The sequence below is a fragment of the Oncorhynchus mykiss genome, chromosome 18, assembly GCF_057628025.1.
Source record: "Oncorhynchus mykiss isolate SJ-2025 chromosome 18, ASM5762802v1, whole genome shotgun sequence".
NCBI lineage: Eukaryota > Metazoa > Chordata > Actinopteri > Salmoniformes > Salmonidae > Oncorhynchus > Oncorhynchus mykiss.
The window spans coordinates 61,045,127-61,067,057 of record NC_143039.1 but is presented as its reverse complement, the minus strand read 5'-3'; the positions used below and the strand labels follow the sequence as shown (position 1 = coordinate 61,067,057).

At 43.1% G+C, this 21,931-nt stretch overlaps 1 protein-coding gene across 22 annotated transcripts in view; it reads left to right on the top strand.

Moving 5' to 3' along the window:
- Positions 1-6,661: 6,661 nt before the first annotated feature.
- snx13 (sorting nexin 13) overlaps positions 6,662-21,931 on the top strand; it is a 31,828-nt gene continuing 16,558 nt past the window's right edge. For 14 of the 22 annotated variants that reach the window (XM_090209027.1, XM_090209016.1, XM_090209025.1 and 11 more), the window contains exons 1-2: positions 6,662-6,852; positions 21,790-21,902. In XM_090209027.1, coding sequence (XP_090065153.1) covers positions 6,841-6,852; positions 21,790-21,902 — 125 coding nt within the window. In that variant the 5' untranslated portion in view covers positions 6,662-6,840. Of the gene's footprint in view, positions 7,201-21,789; positions 21,903-21,931 lie in introns of all 22 variants that reach the window. The other 8 variants (XM_021572472.3, XM_090209013.1, XM_090209022.1 and 5 more) reach the window with 3 other exon arrangements.

Genomic DNA, 21,931 nt, shown 5'->3' with positions numbered 1-21,931 from the left:
GGACAATAACCTAAAACACAAGGTCAAATCTACACTGGAGTTACTTACCAAGAAGACAGTGAATGTTTCTGAGTGGCCGAGTTGCAGTTTTGACTTAAATCTACTTGAAAATCTATGGCAAGACCTGAAAATGGTTGAATAGCAATAATCAATAACACATTTTACAGAGCTTGAAGAATTTTGCAAAGAATAATGGGCAAATGTTGCACATCTTAGAGACTTTCCCAGAGAGACTCCTGTAATCGCTGCCTATGGTGATTTTACAAAGTATTGACTCAGGGATGTGAACATTTATGTAAATGAGACATTTATGTATTTCATTTTCAATAAAATATCTAAAAACGTGTTTTCACTTTGTCATTATGGGTAAACTTAAAAGGTTTGTGTGTCTATACAGGATACCAACCTCAACTTAAAAGGTTTCTGTGTCTATACAGGATACCAACCTCAACTTAAAAGGTTTCTGTGTCTATACAGGATACCAACCTCAACCTAAAAGGTTTCTGTGATTGTCACAAATGGCAATTTGCATAATTATTAAAGGACATGAATGTTTAGTCTTTCTCATTTTCCATTAGAAAACAAAACTATACCATTCATTCATGATCCATTTGTGGGTTATATTGCGACATTTATTGATGTGGGTGGTCTTATGACAAACTCATATGACAAAGTATAGTTTGGGCCCTGTGTGTGTGTGTGTGTGTGTGTGTGTGTGTGTGCACTCACGTGGGGTTCACTCTCTGCGCCTTTCTCCTCCACGCACATCCAATGTTTGCATTGCGCTCCTGCCGTCCACCGCATCAGTGACCTGCTGTGAGCTTGGAACCGCCCTGTGAGCTCCCTTGGCCGGCTTGCTTTTTAACCTGATCCACTCTCACGGGGTCCCAGAAGGGGGGTCAGAATCACTTAGCCGCATACCTTAGAACAAAGCAAAATAAACAGCCAAACTTAGGCTATGGAAAAATTGCTGTTTACCCTCCTCTGTTCCTATAGAAATGGCTGATATTCTCCCTGGCTTGTCTTTTAGTACAATGGTGCAGAATAGGTCATATCCCAGCTAGCACATTTGGTTCCTTGGAAGTTGTGGGAACGTAAGTGTTTGGTTTCTCATTTGTTCTGCGAACAAAGCTACACGTTTCCTGACCAGTGAACTCGAACCTTTTGAGAACGAAAGTGAATTTTTAGGTTACAGGGAGGTTCTGATTCCCTGAAAGTTCTCCTGGAAGGTTTTATTAACTTTCTGAGAATGGAAATAATAGGTTATTTGAAAGTAATTAAATAACGTTCTGAGAACATGCTTAAATAAGACTTTTAATAACACTGCTAGCTTAGTTTGGGCTAACTTTTTTGAACTCCAATCACAGATAGAACACATGGAAAGGAATTTTCTTAGGCATTAATCATGCAAACATTTATTGTGGCACGGCATCAGTGAGAATCAAATCAATGATCTCCTGTTCTCTATCCATGGAATTAGTCCACTGTGCCACCATAATGGAGCTAGCATTGCATGTTTGTTTTTTTACTCGTATAAAGCTGTTTATTTTTGTCTATTCAAACAGACCCCATTTTAAAGGAAACAAGTGCTCATTAAGATCAGGGCCCGTATCAGGGCCCAAAGTATCTCAGAAAAGGTCCTAAGAATCCTGTTAAAACCTGTTTTATGGGCCTCCCGGGTGGCGCAGTGGTTTAAAGCTTGGGAAATCTTTTTGTATCCAAATCCGGCTTTAAACTTCTTCACAACAGTATCTCGGACCTGCCTGGTGTGTTCCTTGTTCTTCATGATGCTCTCTGCGCTTTTAACGGACCTCTGAGACTATCACAGTGCAGGTGCATTTATACGAAGACTTGATTACACACAGGTGGATTGTATTTATCATCAATAGTCATTTAGGTCAACATTGGATCATTCAGAGATCCTCACTGAACTTCTGGAGAGAGTTTGCTGCACTGAAAGTAAAGGGGCTGAATAATTTTGCACGCCCAATTTTTCAGTTTTTGATTTGTTAAAAAAGTTTGAAATATCCAATAAATGTCGTTCCACTTCATGATTGTGTCCCACTTGTTGTTGATTCTTCACAAAAAATACAGTTTTATATCTTTATGTTTGAAGCCTGAAATGTGGCAAAGGGTCGCAAAGTTCAAGGGGGCCGAATACTTTCGCAAGGCACTGTATGAGATGAGTAATGTAGGGTATGAGAACATTGTATAAAGTGCCAATGTTTAAAGTGGCTAGTGATACATTTAATTACATCAAGATGGTAAGATGCATTAGATGGTATAGCGTACAGTATATACATATGAGATGAGTAATGTAGGGTATGTAAACATTATATAAAGTGCCATTGTTTAAAGTGGCTAGTGATAAATTGATTACATCAATTTGTCCATTATTAAAGTGTTTAGAGTTGAGTCAGTATGTTGGCAGCAGCCACTCATTGTTAGTGACGGCTGTTTAACAATCTGATGGCCTTGAGATAGAAGCTAGTGCCCAAAAGCATGGACAGCGCCACTGAGGACTTTCACCAATTTTAAGTAGTCAACTACATCTCAGAAAAGGTCCTAGGAATCCTGTTAAAACCTCTTTTAAGACAACAAGAAATCCCAGCTCAGAGTAGGTTTTAGGATTATGTGGCCAGACAAACTTTGAGCCAGGAATACATTTAAACAGGAAAGTCAGTTAAGAACAAATTCTTATCTACAATGACAGCCTACCAGTGAACAATGGGTTAACTGCCTTGTTCAGGGGCAGAATTACAGATGTTTGCCTTGTCAGCTCAGGGATTATGAACCAGCAACCATTCAGTTACTGGCTCAATGCTCTAACCACTGGGCTACCTGCCGCCCCAGGACAGCTTGAGGTAAAACAAAGATCAGGATGACGCTCATTGACATTGTTGCAAATGATGGGAAATAACCAATCACGGTAAGGCATCGCCAATTGTGAACTTTGTAGCACACTTCAGACAACCACAGTGAATGTGACTGTGCATCAAATTTTGCAACGGAAAAACGTTTGATGTCATTTTTGCCTGACACGATCACTTTGCCTACTCTATTATCTAATATGTAGGAATACATAACCTTTTTTTTTTTAACCAATTCTGATGGTTGTTACAAGTGGAATTTGGACAATATTACAGTTATATCAACACACTCGTCACTCCCGTTTTAACAACTCTAAATTGCTTTGACACAGTAGGCATCAAGTCACTTGCCAATAATGCTGCATAAAACTTTTGAAAGGTCTATAATTTTCATTCAACTCAATCAAAGTTAACAGAAGCCCTAGATGCCTTCATTTGCCAAATGTATAGGCATGAAGTGTCCTAAATATCTGTCGACTAGGTGGGAGTCTTATGACTAAAGAGGCTTCATACATAGTTTTTTTGTTTTAACCAATAAGAGTATGAATAAAACGTCTCTATTCTCAGCACTTAAGACAAATGTTCTACTCTGAGACGCTTTGTGGATACGGACCCAGGTCACCAGGAGGGATCAGCCAATGAATTATCCTCATGAGGAAACATTCCATAACTCCAGGTAGCAGGTAATCACCAACCTTGGCTTTATACCTGTGCAAACCACACACTCTAGGTGGCAGTGTGCACACTTTCAGTTTGTTTGACAACTCATAGAAATAGTAGAAGATGAAAATTGGAGACGGACTCATCACAGTACCACAGTATGAGTCGTAATACCCATAAAACCTAATGGTTTTAAATTCACCATTCATTTTTCCCATAGGGGATTTTAGAAGGGCTGTATTCCGTTTAGACTGACCCTGGTGTAATGTTTTGATTACCGTGCAAATCTCTCTAGGATATAGTGACTTTTGTCAATGCCTGTATTTATTCCGCCAAAATTAAATGCAAATTAGTTGCTAATGTGGAAGTCATAAAGAACCACAAATGCCATGATGATCTGGACGAGACTGCTGAAGGTAAGAATCTCTGGATTAACTATCTAATGTTAGCTAAATGTAGTAATGAATAAATTGGCTAGATTTCTTTAAATTGACAATTCTGTGAACTGTCTTGTGCAAGTTTTTATTTTATTTCATTTATTTCACCTTTATTTAACCAGGTAAGCTAGTTGAGAACAAGTTCTCATTTGCAACTGCGACATGGCCAAGATGAAGCATAGCAGTTTGACACATTCAACAACACAGAGTTACACATGGAATGAACAAAACATACAGTCAATAATAAAATAGAAAAAAAAGTCTATATACAGTGAGTGCAAATAAGGTCAGAATAAATTGACAGAATACCTGTTAGCAAAGGTGTTAGCTAGAGATGACGTGCAGGAGCTTGTAGGGATTTGTAGTTTTGCATGACATCTACTTTGACCCTAATTAGTGTGTGGCTTACCTCGCTGGTGCTGGCAGCAGAGCCTGGGACTATATTCAACTCCACCTCTGCTTACTGTGTGACCCTGCTGGGGCCCTGCCCACCTGGAAAGAGGTACGCATCCTTACTCTATTAATTAAATTAAAATGGCTTTATTGACATGGGAAAAATATGTTTACATTGCCAAAGCAGGTGAAATAGATAATAAACAAAAGTGAAATAAACAATAAAAAATGAACAGTAAACATTACACTCACAAAAGTTCCAAAGGAATAGAGGCAATTCACATGTAATATTATGTCTATATACGGTGTTGTAACAATGTGCAAATAGTTCAAGTACAAAAGTGAAAATAAATAAACATAAATATGGGTTGTATTGACAATGGTGTTTGTTCACTGGTATATCACCCATAGATATGGGAGTTTATCAAAATTGGATTGGTTTAAAAAAAATGTGCGTCTGTGTAATCTGAGGGAAATATGTGTCTCTGATATGGTCATACATTTGGCATGAGGTTAGGAAGTGCAGCTCAGTTTCCACCTCATTTTGTGGGAAGTGTGCACATAGCCTGTATTCTCTTGAGAGCCAGGTCGGCCAACGGCAGCCTCTCTCAATAGCAAGGCTATGCTCACTGACTGTGTACATAGTGAAAGCTTTCCTTAATTTTGGATCAGTCACAGTGGTCAGGTACTCTGCCACTGTGTACTCTCTGTTTAGGGCCAAATAGCATTCTAGTTTGCTTTGGTTTTTTGGTAATACTTTCCAATATGTCAAGAAACTATATTTTTGTTTTCTCATAATTTGGTTGGCTCTAATTGTGTTGCGCATCTCTCTGTCTCTGTGATCTCTCTCTCTCTGACTCTCTCTCTCTCTCTGACTCTCTCAGACTCTCTCTCTCAATTCAATTCAATTATATTCAAGGGCTTTATTGGCATGGGAAACATGTTAACTTTGCCAAAGCAAGTGAAGTAGATAATAAACAAAAGTGAAATAAACAATACAAATTAACAGTAAACATTACACTCACAGAAGTTCCAAAATAATAAAAGTATTTCAAATGTCATATTATGTCTATAGTATACAGTGTTGTAACAATGTGCAAATAGTTGAAGTACAAAATGGAAAATAAATCAACATAAATATGGGTTGTATTTACAATGGTGTTTGTTCTTCACTGGTTACCCTTTTCTTGAGGCAACAGGCCACAAATCTTGCTGCTGTGGATATGGGAGATAGATATGGGAGTTTATCAAAATTGGGTTTGTTTTTAAATTCTTAGTGGATTTGTGTAATCCAAGGGAAATATGTGTCTCTAATATGGTCATACATTTGGCAGGAGGTCAGGAGGTGCAGCTCAGATTTTCCTTAAATTTGGGTCAATGGTCAGGTATTCTGCCACTGTGTACTCTCTGTTTAGGGCCACATAGCGTTCTAATTTGCTTAGTTTTTTTGTAAATTCTTTCCAATGTGTCAAGTAAACAAATATTTTTGTTTTCTCATTATTTGGTTGGCTCTAATTATGTTGCTGTCCTAGGGCTCTGTTTGTGTTTTGTGAACAGAGCCCCAGGACCAGCTTGCTTAGGGGACTCTTCTCCAGGTTCATCTCTCTGTATGTGATGGCTTTGTTATGGAAGGTTTGGGAATCACTTCCTTTTAGGTGGTGCTAGAATTTAACAGCTCTTTTCTGGGCTCTCTCTATCCTCTCTCTCTCTCTAGTGCCAGCATACAAAGGTGTAAGGTATAGCCAATGTTACCAGTGGGACCCTGAATAATGCATCTATGTGGTAACTGGTCAGTCACTGATCAATCATGTGATTCTCTCGCTCTGCAGGTTAGATGGCTAGTTGTCATCAGAGGCTGGTATGGAAACCACATGTGGTGTCCATGTGTTTGATACAGTTCCATTTATTCAATTTCTGCCATTACAATGAGCCCGTCCTCCTATAGCTCCCACCTGCCTCCTCTGGCGTTCAACCACTTGTCAATCATGCACTTGATAGTTATTTGTAACTTTAATTGATTTTATGTTGAGAGAGAGAGATAGGCTTTACTACATTTTCATAGGCAGCTGTTGTGTATGCAGTCCATCAAACAATGTTGTGGGCCTGCCTATCTGCAAAACAGTAGCAGACATTCTATTTCCCCACCGAACATAACATACAATCATAAATGTTGATTATGTGTTTCAGAGAAAGTATTTGGCTCAGTCGCAATTGTTAAAGTAGTAGATGAGAATATTTGTAGATTCAACAACACCCAGTCACGGGTGTGTTGCTTGCATCATAACCCTTTTTAGCCAATGAGAGAGCGACGTCGAGAAAAGGGGTGCCGGAGACGTAAAGCTTGTGCAACATGGCGACTCTCCGAAGAGACTACGGAGAGTGGAGATACAACCGCTTTTAAACCAGAAAATCCATATATTTGTGCCTTGTACAATGTGGCGGGTTTAGCCCAAGCTACGACATCTACAACATTGTAAACGATGTTTGCAGAGGTAAGTTCATACTCGCTTCAAGGCGAGTCTATAGTTTGTTTTCCGCGCTGGGCAGTGACAGCGTTGAGTGACAGCAGCCAAACAGCTAGCTAACCGTTTAGCATCCGACCACAGGTAAACATTGGACGATGAGCACCGACAGGCTTGTTTTGAAAAAAAAAAACCCTCCTTGCTCTGTCAGTTAGTCCAGGATTAGATAGCTAATACGATGAGCTGAAGTTATCCTTGGTGACAATACCGTGCTGGAATAAGCTCTCTGGCTAGGTGGAATAACCAACGTTATGCGTTTACATTATTATGAGTAACGACGTTGCTAACAGGAGAATCTCTTCAGCTCAACTGATTCAGGTGAGAATGGAATGGGCGCGTCCCAAAGTAGTTATTAACTAGCTGGCTAGTTAGCTGGTGGCTAGCCCATTCAAAAGTACATTCTTGGGCTAGGTGGCTAGCAACATCGATGTCAATTGCCCCATTTGCTTCCTAGCAATATAACTTAGCCTGCTAAATACTAGTAACGTTAGCTAACTTTAGTAATGTTAATTATTAACGTTAGATAATGTTATAGCACAACCTTATCAGAGTTAGTTAACTAGCTATGTGTCTTTCTGATTTGACATATTTAACCAACTCACTAGCTATCTAAGTAGTTAAGTTACTTGTTACTGTTTTGCCCTGTTCTGTGTGTAACATTAGCCATTTTGATGTTGGCCAGCTACATTTTGGTAAATACGTGACGTTTAGTCTGCCTGCCCCATCATTACATTATCTGGCTTACACCTGGAACTGTCACCAGTCAAGTTTCTGGTACCTTCTGTCATAAAATCTGTTATGTAGGCTAGCTATGTGTTCCAATTATGCCTATGCGGCTGCAACTACATTTCCTATGGTATTTAATTTAGCTAGCTAGCTACATGCAAAGTAGCTACAGTTCTCATCAAATGGGTAATAAGTAAGAGTTTCTATCCAGCCCCACTTCCTGTTCCTTTAAATGGGGCTAGTCAAGTTTCTATCCAGATCAGACCGGTGTCTGAAATGGATGTGTAAAGAACATATGACTGACTGCCTGTCATGTGGAATTGGGAGTTGTGTTCGTTCAGCAGTACTTCTCATTACTCTAATCTGTATTGTCTAAACTGACAGTGTTTTCCATTCCAAGGGTTTTATCTAAAGATAATGCTCTACGCCCATTGAGCCTGGTCTGTTTGACTAGACTACTTACCGGTAATGTAGTTATAACTGCTTATAAAGCAACTCTCTATATAGGCCCTTACAGTTCTCTGGTAACTAGGCCTACCTACCAGGTAAATATCCAACAGTTTTACCTTAGTATCAAGGCCCTTCCTATGTTGGAGACCTACGGTGTGTGTGTCTCTGCCCGGTGTGGTAGGCCTAATCTAGGTTAGACTATATCTCCTAGGTCTCTGCAGGGTGAGGTATTTTTATAGCGCTACTGCTTATAGTAAGTCACTCTCCTAATATATGTGTATGTATGTATATTTGTATAACTAGGCAAGTCAGTACAAAACAAATTTTTATTTACAATGACGGCCTACCGGGGAACAGTGGGTTAACTGCCTTGTTCAGGGGCAGTTCAACGACAGATTTTTACCTTGTCATCTCGGGGATTCGATCCAGCAACCTTTAAATTAATGGCCCAACGTTCTAAATAGTAGTCTACCTGCTGCCCCCTAACTCTGATTACTATCAGGTCTATATGACCTCACTGGGGTAAGTTTAAGTTGTGGCTGACATGGCACATTGTCTCCAGTTAATCTGGGATGTTATGGAAGAAAGAGGGCATTGTGTTGTGCTAGATATCACACCCAAGTATAAAACAGCATTCTTGTCTCTAACCTTTAGAGTTAACCAGTCACAACCTGAACACAACCTGGAGCACAGTAGCCAGCCTGACTGAAGGGAGTTGGCTGTTGTGGTGTAACTGGTCTTACAGTGTAATATGCACCCTCAAGGATATGTGTTTCTCTCACAGCTAAATCTCATTAGTATGTCTTAATCAAGGCTTAGTGACAGCGAGGCGTCAGTCCATCAGAACTGCTCCGCCACGCACGCACGCGCAGCCTGCATCAGTCTAAGGTCACCCTAATAGGGAACTTTAACTGGCCCAGGTCACAGTGCAGTTCTATGGGAGCAGGAGGAGCACGGAGCCCAGTATCCATCATACTGAGGCCTCCCAGCCCTGCTCAGCCCAGCTCCCTCACTCCCCTCTGGGAGCTCCACTCACTTTCTCAGAGGAGAGCTTTTTAATGTTCTGAGCTAATCCCTCAATTACTAACCCCTCACTCATTAAACCCTAACCCCTCACCCAATGTCAGTAACTCCTGACTGTCTTGGAGGCCAAGGGGGCTGTGCTGCTGACAAAGTTGAAACATACATTCGCTAACCCCTGACCTCTTAGCCAGAAAAGGACTGGCCACCCCTCAGAGCCTGATTCCTCTCTAGGTTTCTTACTACATTCCTGGCTTTCCAGGGAGTCTTTCATAGCCACTGAGCTTCTGTATCGGCATTGCTTGCTGTTTGGGGTTTTAGGCTGGGTATCTGTATTAGAGGTCGACGATTAATCGAAATGGCCTATTAATTAGGGCCGATTTCAAGTTTTCATAACGATCGGTATATTTGGACACAGATTTGGCCGATTGATTTTAATTTTATTTTTTTACATCTTTATTTAACTAGGCAAGTCAGTTAAGAAGACATTCTTATTTTCAATGACAGCCTAGGAACGGTGGGTTAACTGCCTTGTTCAGGGGCAGAACGACAGATTTTTACCTTGTCAGCTCAGGGATTCAATCTTGCAACCTTACAGTTAACTAGTCCAACGCTCTAACCACCTGCCTCTCATTGCACTCCACGAGGAGCCTGCCTGTTACGCGAATGCAGTAAGCCAAGGTACGTTGCTAGCTAGCATTAAACTTCTCTTATAAAAATCAATCAATCAATCATAATCACTAGTTAACTACACATGGTTGATGATATTACTAGTTTATCTAGCTTGTCCTGCGTTGCATGTAATCGATGCGGTACGTATCGTTGCTCCAATGTGTACCTAACCATAAACATCAAGGCCTTTCTTAAAATCAATACACAGAAGTATATATTTTTAAACCTGCATATTTAGCTAAAAGAAATCCAGGTTAGCAGGCAATATTAACCAGGTGAAATTGTGTCACTTCTCTTGCGTTCATTGCACGCAGTCAGTGTATATGCAACAGTTTGGGCCGCCTAATTTGCCAGAATTTTACGTAATTATGACATAACATTGAAGGTTGTGCAATGTAACAGCAATATTTAGACTTATGGATGCCACCCGTTAGATAAAATACGGAACGGTTCCGTATTTCACTGAAAGAATAAACGTCTTGTTTTCGAGATGATAATTTCCGGATTCGACCATATTAATGACCTAAGGCTCGTATTTCTGTGTGTTATCATGTTATAACTAAGTCTATGATTTGATAGAGCAGTCTGACTGAGCGATGGTAGGCACCAGCAGGTTCGTAAGCATTCATTCAAACAGCACTTTCGTGCGTTTGCCAGCAGCTGTTTATGACTTCAAGCCTATCAACTCCCAAGATTAGGCTGGTGTAACCGATGTGACATGGCCAGCTAGTTAGCGGGGTGGGTAGTTGTTCCCCTTGCTCTGTATGGATAACGCTGCTTCGAGGGTGGCTGTTGTCGATGTGTTCCTAGTTCGAGCCCAGGTAGGAGCGAGGAGAGGGACGGAAGCTATACTGTTACACTGGCAATACTAAAGTGCCTGTAAGAACATCCAATAGTCAAAGGTATATGAAATACAAATCGTATAGAGAGAAATAGTCCTATAATTCCTATAATAACTACAACCTAAAACTTCTTACCTGGGAATATTGAAGACTCATGTTAAAAGGAACCACCAGCTTTCATATGTTCTCATGTTCTGAGCAAGGAACTTAAACGTTAGCTTTCTTACATGGCACATATTGCACTTTTACTTTCTTCTCCAACACTTTGTTTTTGCATTATTTAAACCAAATTGAACATGTTTCATTATTTATTTGAGGCTAAATTTATTTTATTGACCTGTTATATTAAGTTAAAATAAGTGTTCATTCAGTATTGTTGTAATTGTCATTATTACAAATACACATTTTTTTTTTAAATCGTCCGATTAATCGGTATCGGCTTTTTTTGGTCCTCCAATAATCGGTATCGGCGTTGAAAAATCGTAATCGGTCGACCTCTAATCTGTATAGCAGTTTGTGACAACTGCTGATGTAAAAAGGACTTCATAAAATACATTTGATTGATTACCCCCTAACCCCTCAGTCACTGCCATTGGTCACAGGGGCTGTGGCAAGGAAGGGAAGTGAAACCTGTATGCCTGCCTCACTGACATACTGGGCATGAGGTGACTTCATGTGGCAGGGAGTTGTGCAATGTCCTACAACTGATTTTGTTTTTTAGGGAGTTTACAAGGAATGCTTTGTGCTGCTTCAGTCTGGAACCCTCAGCTCTTGTATGGAACCCTCAGCTCTTGTATGGAACCCTCAGCTCTTGTATGGAACCCTCAGCTCTTGTATGGAACCCTCAGCTCTTGTCCTGTGATAGTTTGTGAACACCTGTGTCATCCTCTCCAGTCTCCACTAGTCTGTAGTCTGGTACAGTAGTGTACTGGGGAGTGGAGGCTCTCTAAGTCAGTGGAGGAGTGGGTCAGCTAGCGCAGTCTGTAAGTAGTAGAAGTTAACCCTGTAGTGGTTTAATAAGCCCTGTCATCCTCTAGCTCAGGGTTTGTTAAACTATGGATCGGGAGCCAAAGTGGGCCCTGGGCACTTGAGGTGGGTTGCGAGTTATGAGAATACATCTAGATTTGCACACTATTTCTTCTTAATTTGGGTCATTGAAGGACGATTAGGGTCCCGGGAGGACTGTCGGGTTGAATGATGGACATTATACAGTGGAGTGTATGAGAGACAGGACAGCCAGGCATGACTACAGGCAGCTGTAGGGCAGACTCTTCGCAGCTGTCTGAGGCTATGGTGGGCAGAGAGGAGTTTTATTAAAACGTCTGAGCCCTTTCTGTTGGAATGGTTTTCCTGAACCTTCTTGCTACCGTACATTATCACAGAAGACAAGCATCATTTGTGACGAGTTGTTTTGTTGTGGCTGGTGAGCTGTCGTTTTGTATTCTCTCCCACTAGTCCCTCTGTCTGTCTTTAGCCCTGATAAGGTTAGCCTCTATCAAAGTAGAGGGGGCTAGCCAGTAGCCATATCATAACTTGGCCTACCTGTCTGTCCCTATATTCAGACAGTGATTGTTCCGTGGCGGCTCCACTGTGACGCTGGTGCTCTGATAACCCTAGCCCAGGCCCGCTCATATGGGCCCTCTAACACCATTACGGGTGTGTGTGTGTGTCGAGTCAAGGACGTCTGCTAGCAGCCAGGCACCTCGTGAATGAGAAGAGGCCTCCTTATCCCTGCTGTTGTTAGTAGTATAAAGACCCTGATTGACTGAATACCAGGCGGGTCTAACAATCAAGAGTGTTTGCGGTATGTTCATTTCTCTGTTAGGGTGTCTGAGTAACATTCTGTAGGTTGTGTCTCTGATGATACCTGGCTAGTATGCTGCTTCTCACCAGAGCTAGTCTAGGGAAGAATTTGCGATTTAGCCTGAAATATAGGCCTAGCTGTGACAGCCCATCCTCTTAGCTACTGTAGTATACGTATGGTACAGTGCAAGCTAATGTTTCTAAATTCCCCTGTTTGTAATAATGTAATGTAATAGGCTGTGTAACACAGAGGTCAATAACCTGCAGTAGTCAGTCAGTGCCATGTGTTATTATTTGGCCATGATGACTTTGTTGTTTACTCTCAGGTGAATGTGTTAGCAGCAAGGGACTGACAAGCCTGTTTCATTATGTGAGCGAGGGGAAACGCTATGTGTGTGTATTGTGCACTTGTACAATGTGCGACTTTGCGCGCGCACGTGTGTGTGTTTGTGAATAAAGTTGTGTAAGGGATAGCCCGGCTCTATCCAGCGTGGTTGATTGGAACAGATGGTGTATGTTAAATCTGTGTAAGCTGGAATGATTCAGAGTATGCTGCTGCTAGCTCTTGCCTAGTGTGACGCTTATAGCTGTAATACTGCTGTACTACTCAACACCATCACCCTGACCCCTGGAAAGGTCAAGACATATCCAGTGTGTGTGTCCTTATAGCTGTAATACTGCTGCAGTACTCAACACCACCATCAGCTTTTACACAGAAGCGTGAGTGTCCTGACCTCTGGAAATGTGTTCTCCCCTCAATCTTAGCTAGCTAATTAGTTATACTGTATCTAAATGAAATCTGGAGACATAACAATGATGACAAAAGCTTTTCCTACTAATTATTTGCCTCCTTTTGAAATGTTATTGTGTTTCCAAGCCACAGTAATGCACTTTTCCCTAAATCTTCATCGGCACTAGTGATGCACCGATATGACATTTTTGGCAAATACCGATATCCAAAATTTTCCTTGCCAAAAAAAACTATACCGATATTTAAAATGTTACTGTCCTTTTACGTACAGTTAAATAGTTGAAACGCACACACTGACCAAAAAGTTATTTTGTTGCCATTTATGTATGTCTCCATTACCAGAAAAACATAATTAAAACCTATTTCTTTCACTTACTTGCTGTGTTGTTTCATTGTTCATTTGTTCAGTCTCAACCAGGATTTCATCATACATGTCAAGCAGTTAAGTTTCAGCTCTGTCTGTCCGTGGCCTCTCTTCCTCGGTGCGCACTGTCACTGTATCCGTTTCCATCTTGTCCAGCTGTCTAACATTTCACGTAAACCCTGTTCCTTGTCTAAGTAGCGGTCCTTGTACCTAGCATCAAGCATGGTGGTGACAGTAGATGCTCAGACATAATGCCACCGAATCGCTTGTTCACAGCCTCTAGTAAAGTACTTTTCCAAGTTAACCCCACGGTCTGTGTTGACAGACCCAATCCATTGTAAAGGGTTTAAACATTGTTTCCTATGCTTGTTCAATGAACCATAAACAATTAATGAACATGCACTTGTGGAACGGTTGTTAAGACACTAACAGCTTACAGACAGTAGGAAATTAAGGTCACAGTTATGAAAACTTAGGACACTAAAGAGGCCTTTCTACTGACTCTGAAAAACACCAAAAGAAAGATGCCCAGGGTCCCAGCTCATCTGCGTGAATGTGCCTTGGGCATGCTACAAGGAGGCATGAGGACTGCAGATGTGGCCAGGGCAATAAATTGCAATGTCCGTACTGTGAGACACCTAAGACCATGCTACAGGGAGACAGAACGGACAGTTGATCATCCTCGCAGTGGCAGACCACGTGTAACAACACCTGCACAGGATCGGTACATCCGATCAACACACCTGCAGGACAGGTACAGGATGGCAACAACAACTGCCCGAGTTACACCAGGAACGCACAATCCCTCCATCAGTGCTCAGACTGTCCTCAACAGGCTGAGAGAGGCTGGACTGAGGGCTTGTAAGCCTGTTGTAAGACAGGTCCTCACCGGCAACAACGTCGCCTATGGGCACAAACCCACCATTGCTGGACCAGACAGGACTGGCAAAAAGTGCTCTTCACTGACACGTCGCGGATTGGTCTCACCAGGGGTGATGGTCGGATTCGCGTTTATCGTTGAAAGAATGAGCGTTACACCGAGGCCTGTACTCTGGAGCGGGATCGATTTGGAGGTGGAGGGTCCGTCATGGTCTGGGGCAGTGTGTCACAGCATCATCGGACTGAGCTGTTGTCATTGCAGGCCATCTCAACGCTGTGCGTTACAGGGAAGACATCCTCCTCCCTCATGTGGTACCCTTCCTGCAGGCTCATCCTGACATGACCCTCCAGCATGACAATGCCACCAGCCATACTGCTCGTTCTGTGCATGATTTCCTGCAAGACAGAAATGTCAGTGTTCTGCCATGGCCAGCGACGAGCCCGGATCTCAATCCCATTGAGCACGTCTGGGACCTGTTGGATCAGAGGGTGAGGGCTAGGGTCATTCGCCCCAGAAATGTCCGGGAACTTGCAGGTGCCTTGGTGGAAGAGTGAGGTAACATCTCAGCATGAACTGGCAAATCTGGTGCAGTCCATGATGAGGAGATGCACTGCAGTACTTAATGCAACATCAGATATTGACGGTTACTTTTGACCCCCCCCCCCCCCCCCCCCCCCCCGCCTTTGTTCAGGGACACATTATTCAATTTCTGTTAGTCACATGTCTGTGGAACTTGTTCAGTTTACGTCTGTTGTTGAATCTTGTCATGTTCATACAAATATTTACACATGCTAAGTTTGCTGAAAATAAACGCAGTTGACAGTGAGAGGACGTTTCTTTTTTTGCTGAGTTTCTTTATAAACCTTCCTCCTGTATTGATGGTTCTCTTCCCTCAGCCACTTTATCTATCTAATGTAAATGACCTGAGCTGATAGATAGACCGCTCACAATGTTATCCTGATCACTATCAGGCTCTTCAGTAAGAGGGATCAGCAGCAGGGTGGCTCTACAGTGAGAGGGATCAGCAGCAGGGTGGCTCTACAGTGGGAGGGATCAGCAGCAGGGTGGCTCTACAGTGGGAGGGATCAGCAGCAGGGTGGCTCTACAGTGGGAGGGATCAGCAGCAGGGTGGCTCTACAGTGGGAGGGATCAGCAGCAGGGTGGCTCTACAGTGGGAGGGATCAGCAGCAGGGTGGCTCTACAGTGAGAGGGATCAGCAGCAGGGTGGCTCTACAGTGGGAGGGATCAGCAGCAGGGTGGCTCTACAGTGGGAGGGATCAGCAGCAGGGTGGCTCTACAGTGGGAGGGATCAGCAGCAGGGTGGCTCTACAGTGGGAGGGATCAGCAGCAGGGTGGCTCTACAGTGGGAGGGATCAGCAGCAGGGTGGCTCTACAGTGGGAGGGATCAGCAGCAGGGTGGCTCTACAGTGGGAGGGATCAGCAGCAGGGTGGCTCTACAGTGGGAGGGATCAGCAGCAGGGTGGCTCTACAGTGAGAGTGATCAGCAGCAGGGTGGCTCTACAGTGGGAGTGATCAGCAGCAGGGTGGCTCTACAGTGGGAGGGATCAGCAGCAGGGTGGCTCTGACTCAGATCATGGACAGATCACATTCAATTTGTTTATTCCCCTGGGGTCCTCCTTTCACACAATACTTTATAGCAGAGCTCTCTGAACCTGTTCCTGGAGACCTACCGTCCCAGGGCTCAACGCTGAACTTTTTTACAAGGAGCATGTGTGCCCCAAAGTTGAAAAAAATACATGTAGGACCACAGTGAAAAGTATTTTTAGATATTAAAGCTAGAATCCTTAATTTTTCTAGGCACTCTGATGCTCCTAAATAAAATTGTCAGGTCGCTGGGCCTCCTGAGTGGCGCAGAGGTCTAAGGCACTGCAGTGCTTGAGCCGTCACTACAGATGCAGGTTCGATCTCGGGCTGTGTCGCAGCTGTCTGCGACCAGGAGACCCATGAGGCGACACAATTGACCCAGCGTCGTCCGGTTTAGGGGAAGTTTTGTTCAGCCGGGATGTCCTTGTCCCATCGCGCTCTAGCGACTCCTGTGGTGGGCCGGGCACACTGCACGGTCGCCAGGTGTACAGTGTTTCCTCTGACACATTGGTGTGGCTTGGCTTCCGGGTTAGGTGGGCGTTGTTAAGAAGCAGTGAGGCTTGGCAGGGTTGTGTTTCTGAGGACTCATTGCTCTCAACCTTCGCCTCTCCCGAGTCCGTACAGGAGTGGCAGCGATGGGACAGGACTCTACCAATTGGATATCACAAAATTGAGGAGAAAAGGGTGGTCAAAGAGAGAAATTCCAGGTCGCACAACAAAATATTTTATATATGCGAGTGAAATGGTCACACTATAGAGCCCTGCGTCCTGTAGGTTTTCATTCCAACCCTAATCTAGCACACCTGGATTGGAGAGCCTGGCCTATGTGTGAACAGTACACTTCCCTTCAGTAGCTTGTCTGTGATAACTATGGGAAAATCTCAATTGCATACCCCTAGCATCCTAGGAGTATGCAATTGAGATTCTCCCCATGGCCTAATTCTCCCTCCCTTCCTGCATCTGGAGTGCCTGCTTCCTCTAGTGACACACACACACAGTAGCATTCTCACCTCACCTATTGCGATTTTCCTTCCTGCACCTGGAGTGCCACATTCCACCTGAGTGCCCCCTCTGTGACTGTCACACTCCTGTGGGTGGACACACACCTGCCTCACCCATATCACTTCACCTAGCACTCCTGGAACCTTTAGCTCTCACAGCAAACATCTGAAGAATGTAAACAAAACAAATGAACTGTGATCTAGACCCTGGTAGACAATCCTCATGCAAAATAGATTCCGGACCAGCTTTAGCTGTTAGCCTGGCTGTCTTTCAAGTAGCCTGAAGAATCCCTCAGATGTAGGCTAATGACCTGAGGTAATGAATAAACCCGTTGTATCTTGTTCGCTTGTGGGATGTGTGCCAGTGTTGGCTGGAGACTGGGTTACGTACAGAGTCTGCTAGCATAAGCTTGCTAGTGTTAGCCTGCATTTAGGCTGTGTGACACTAAAGGATGCAGTGAGAAAGCTAGCATAGCATTAGCAGTTAGCTTGTAAGCATGAAACTGGGTCACCGGTAGATAAGCGACTTAACTCCAACATATGTCTTCTACAGAGGTCCAATGCAGCCGTTTTTTAAAATCTCAATATCAAATCATTTCTGGGTAACAATTAAGTACTATACAGTGATTGTTTTAAATTAAAATTGTCAAAAAGTAACAAAATAGCTTCTTAGCAAAGAGCAATTTCTCAAGCAAGAATTTTGCTAGGTCTGTCTGGGAGTGGTCTGATTGGGGAGGGGGAACTAGCAGTTATTGGCAGAGAGATTTGGAACTCTTTCTTATTGGTCTATTAACTAGTCACAAGGCAAGCCAAAACTCCATCCCACCAAAACAGGCTCAAATTTCAGGCAGACTTTTCAAACAGCTCTTACACTAAAAGGGCATTATCATAATTGTCACAATTTCACAGTATTCTTCCAACCTATGTGGAAATATACATATAAAAAAACGCTGGCAAATCATGTTTTTTGACTGCATTGGTCCTTTAAGTTGTGATGCGCCTAGAAGAGTGTGCTGCCAGTACTGGTAAAAATGTCCATTATTTTTATGCTTACCTTGTATCTGTTTGTCTGTAATTGCAAGCTTTTCTTTGGGTGCTGAAATCTGTAGTAGTCTGTCAAATTGCTCCCCGTAATCCACTGTTTTCCAATGAAGTAGGAAGTTAGCGACTTCAAACATGCAGTAACTCAATACTTATAAAAGATGTCATTCTTTAATGCTTACTGTGCACCTGTGCTTGTCCTGATTGCTATAGAGTTGTCAGTTTTGAATCCATAGTTTTTGATAAATAGCCTTCTCTGTTTCCCCTGCCAAATCAAAAACATCTGATTTTTGATGGGGTCCTCCTCTGCTAACAAACAGAGGTTGCTTAAAATGTTACTTTTGTCAAAAACTACAGATTTCAGCACCCAAAGTAAAGCTTGCAGTTACACAGGACAAACCTAGAGAAGGAAAACATTAAATAATGGACAGCTTTACAATTATTGACTGATAGTGACTCGATGTAGTTGGCGGTACATTCTTCTGGGCGAATCACAACTTCTCTCCGTAGAAGACATTATACACCAAGTGTACAAAACATTAGCAACACCTGCTCTTTTCATGACATAGACTGCCCAGGTGAATCCAGGTGAAAGATATGATCCCTTATTGATGTCACATGTTGAATCCACTTCAATCAGTGTAGATAAAGGGGAGGAGACCGGTTAAATAAGTATTTTTAAGCCTTGACACAATTGAGACACGGATTGTGTGTGTGCCTGTGTGTGTGCCTGTGTCTGTGCCTGTCCCTGTGTGTGTGTGCCTGTGTGTGTGTGCCTGTGTGTGCGTGCCATTTCAGTGGGTGAATAGGCAAGACAAAATATTTAAGTGCCTTTGAACAGGGTGTGGTAGTAGGTGTCAGGCGCACCGGTTTGATTGTGTCAAGGACTGCAACACTGCTGGGTTTTTCACACTAAACAGTTTCCTGGGCCAGCTACCCGTGGAAGGCTTTCGATGCCTTGTAGAGCAGTGGTTCTTAACCTGGGTTCGATCGAACCCCAGGGGTTCGGTGAGTCAGTCTCAGGGGTTCGGCGGAGGTCAAGACACACATTCGATTAATATGATTCGTGATGACACGCTCCGCTTGGCCATCATTGGCTGCAGGTGATCACGCTACATCGCTTGGTCTATCTGTGCTGCAGGGAATTTGGTGCGCTCAGTAGTCAACTTGTGATTTCTTTCTTAATATTTTAATCCCTTCATACTTACTATGTCGAGCAAAAAAAGAAAGTGGTCGGACGAATATGTACAATATGGATTTACATGTATAACCGAACGTGATGGGAGTCAGTGTCCTAACTGCATGATTTGCAATGCCAAGTTGAGCAATTCTAGTCTAGCACCGGCAAAACTAAGAGAACACTTCCTTAAGCTGCATGGAGATGGAAAATACAAGAACACAACGCTCGCTGAATTCAAGGTGAAGAGAGCCAGATTCGATGAAAAGGCTACTCTGCCTGTTCTCGGCTTTGTACCATCAACAAACCGATCCTCACAGCATCGTACGAAGTTGCTTACCTGATCGCAAAGCAGGGCAAACCACACATCATTGGTGAAACACTCATAAAACCAGCTACGTTGAAGATGGCGAATATCATGCTGGGAAAAGAGGCCGAAGTTAAGTTATCCCAAATTCCTCTTTCAAATGACACCATCAGCGACAGAATAGAGGACATGAGCAAAGACATCTTGGCTCAAGTAGTTGCAGATCTGATTTCAAGCCCGGCAAAATTCAGCCTTCAACTCGACGAGACCACAGACGTTTCCAATCTAAGCCAGCTTGCTGTATTCGTGCGCTATGTGAAAGACGACGTGATAAAGGAAGAATTTTTATTTTGTAAGCCTCTTACAACAACAACTAAGGCAGCCGATGTGAAGAAACTTGTGGATGACTTCTTCAAAGACAACAATCTTTTGTGGGATATGGTTTCTGCAGTTTGTTCGGACGGAGCTCCAGTCATGCTGGGAAGAAAGTCTGGTTTTGGTGCGCTAGTGAAAGCCGATGCACCACACATCATTGTTACGCATTGTATTCTGCACAGGCATGCGTTGGCAACAAAAACCTTTCCTCCAAAACTGGCAGAAGTATTAAAAATTGTAGTGGAATGCGTGAACTATGTGCGAACTAGTGCTCTGCGGCATCGCATCTTCAGTGAGCTGTGTAAAGAAATGGGCTCTGAATTCGAGGTACTTCTGTACCATTCTAACGTTAGGTGGTTATCCCGGGGACAGGTGCTGAATCGTGTTTTTGCCGTGCGTGTGGAATTAGCCCTGTTTTTGCAAGAGCACCAACATTGTCATGCAGATTGCTTCAAAAATTCTGAGTTCATTCTCATTTTAGCGTACATGGCCGATATCTTCGCAGCTCTCAATCATCTCAATCAAAAGATGCAGGGCGGTGGAGTCGACATCATCGAAGCGGAGGAAAACCTGAAGGCTTTTCAAAAAAAGCTACCGTTATGGAAACGACGAACAGAGAACAATAACTTCGCAAACTTTCCCCTGCTGGACGACTGTGTAAGTAAGATCGAAGATGTATCTGGAATCGGAGACATTTCTGTACCCGCTGAACTGAAGCAAGCAATTGCCACGCACTTAGATGAGCTTGCAAATTCTCTCGACGGATACTTCCCTACAAGAGAGTCATATCCAGCATGGGTGAGACAGCCGTTCACGTTTAGTGTTGAGACAACAGATGTCAATGATGAATACCTCGATGAAATCATTGAAATTCAGCAGAGCCAGGTTCAACAGCAACTCTTCAGAACAACAACGCTTTCAACGTTTTGGTGTCAACAAATGGTAACGTACCCTGTTATTGCTAAGAAAGCTCTGGAGATTTTCATACCGTTTGTTACAACATATCTTTGCGAGCAATCCTTTTCGAGGATGCTGGACATAAAAACGAAGAAAAGGAACAGACTTTGTTGCGAAAATGACATGAGAGTGGCACTTGCCAAGGTGAAGCCGCGCATTTCTGAACTGGTCTCTGAAAGGCAACAGCAGAAGTCACACTGATTTGCAGTAAATATTCATTATTATGTTTTTGTTTTTGTGTGAAAATGATCATCTGTGTGAAAATGTTTTGATGATTTTGTTCTTTGAACACAGTGATGTTGATGCACGGTTCATTTTGTGCACCAGTCAAATATATACCTATGTTTTGAATTTGATTTTTTTTTTCAATTAAGAAGGGTTCGGTGAATGCGCATATGAAACTGGTGGGGTTCAGTACCTCCAACAAGGTTAAGAACCACTGTTGTAGAGTCTATGCCCTGACAAATTACAAGTGCTAGCATTAGCAGTTAGCTTGCTAGCGTTAGGCTGTAGGCTGTGTGAGATCGGGTTAGGATGCAGTGAGAGAGCTAGCAATGTTAGCAGTGAGGTCAGCAGTTAGTTTATGTTTTTCCTGCTCTGACAATAACAGGTAACCTGAGGATGAGAAACTCTCCCTCTCACTTTCTCTCGATCTGACTTTCTGTAGTGTTTTATATTTTATTTAACTAGGCAAGTCAGTTAAGAACAAATTATTTACAATGACGGCCTTCCCTGGCCAAACCTGGACGACGCTGGGCTAATTGTGTGCCGCCCTATGGGACTCCCAATCACGGCCGGATGTAATATAGCCTGGATTTGAACCAGGGACTGTAGTGACGCCTCTTGCACTGAGATGAAGTGCATTAGGCTGCCACAGTTAATATGTGAAATTAGGTGGGTGATTGCTATACGTTAACCCCCTCCCTCCCCCTCCAGGCCAGTCTGTCTGTGTGGGGATGGGGGGGTCTAGGAGTGGTGCTGTTCCTCATCACTTTTGGACCCTTCGCTATCTTCTACCTGGCCTTCTATATCTGCTGCGTTGTAGGCGGGTAAGTGTGTAAAACCTGTTTGAAGTTAA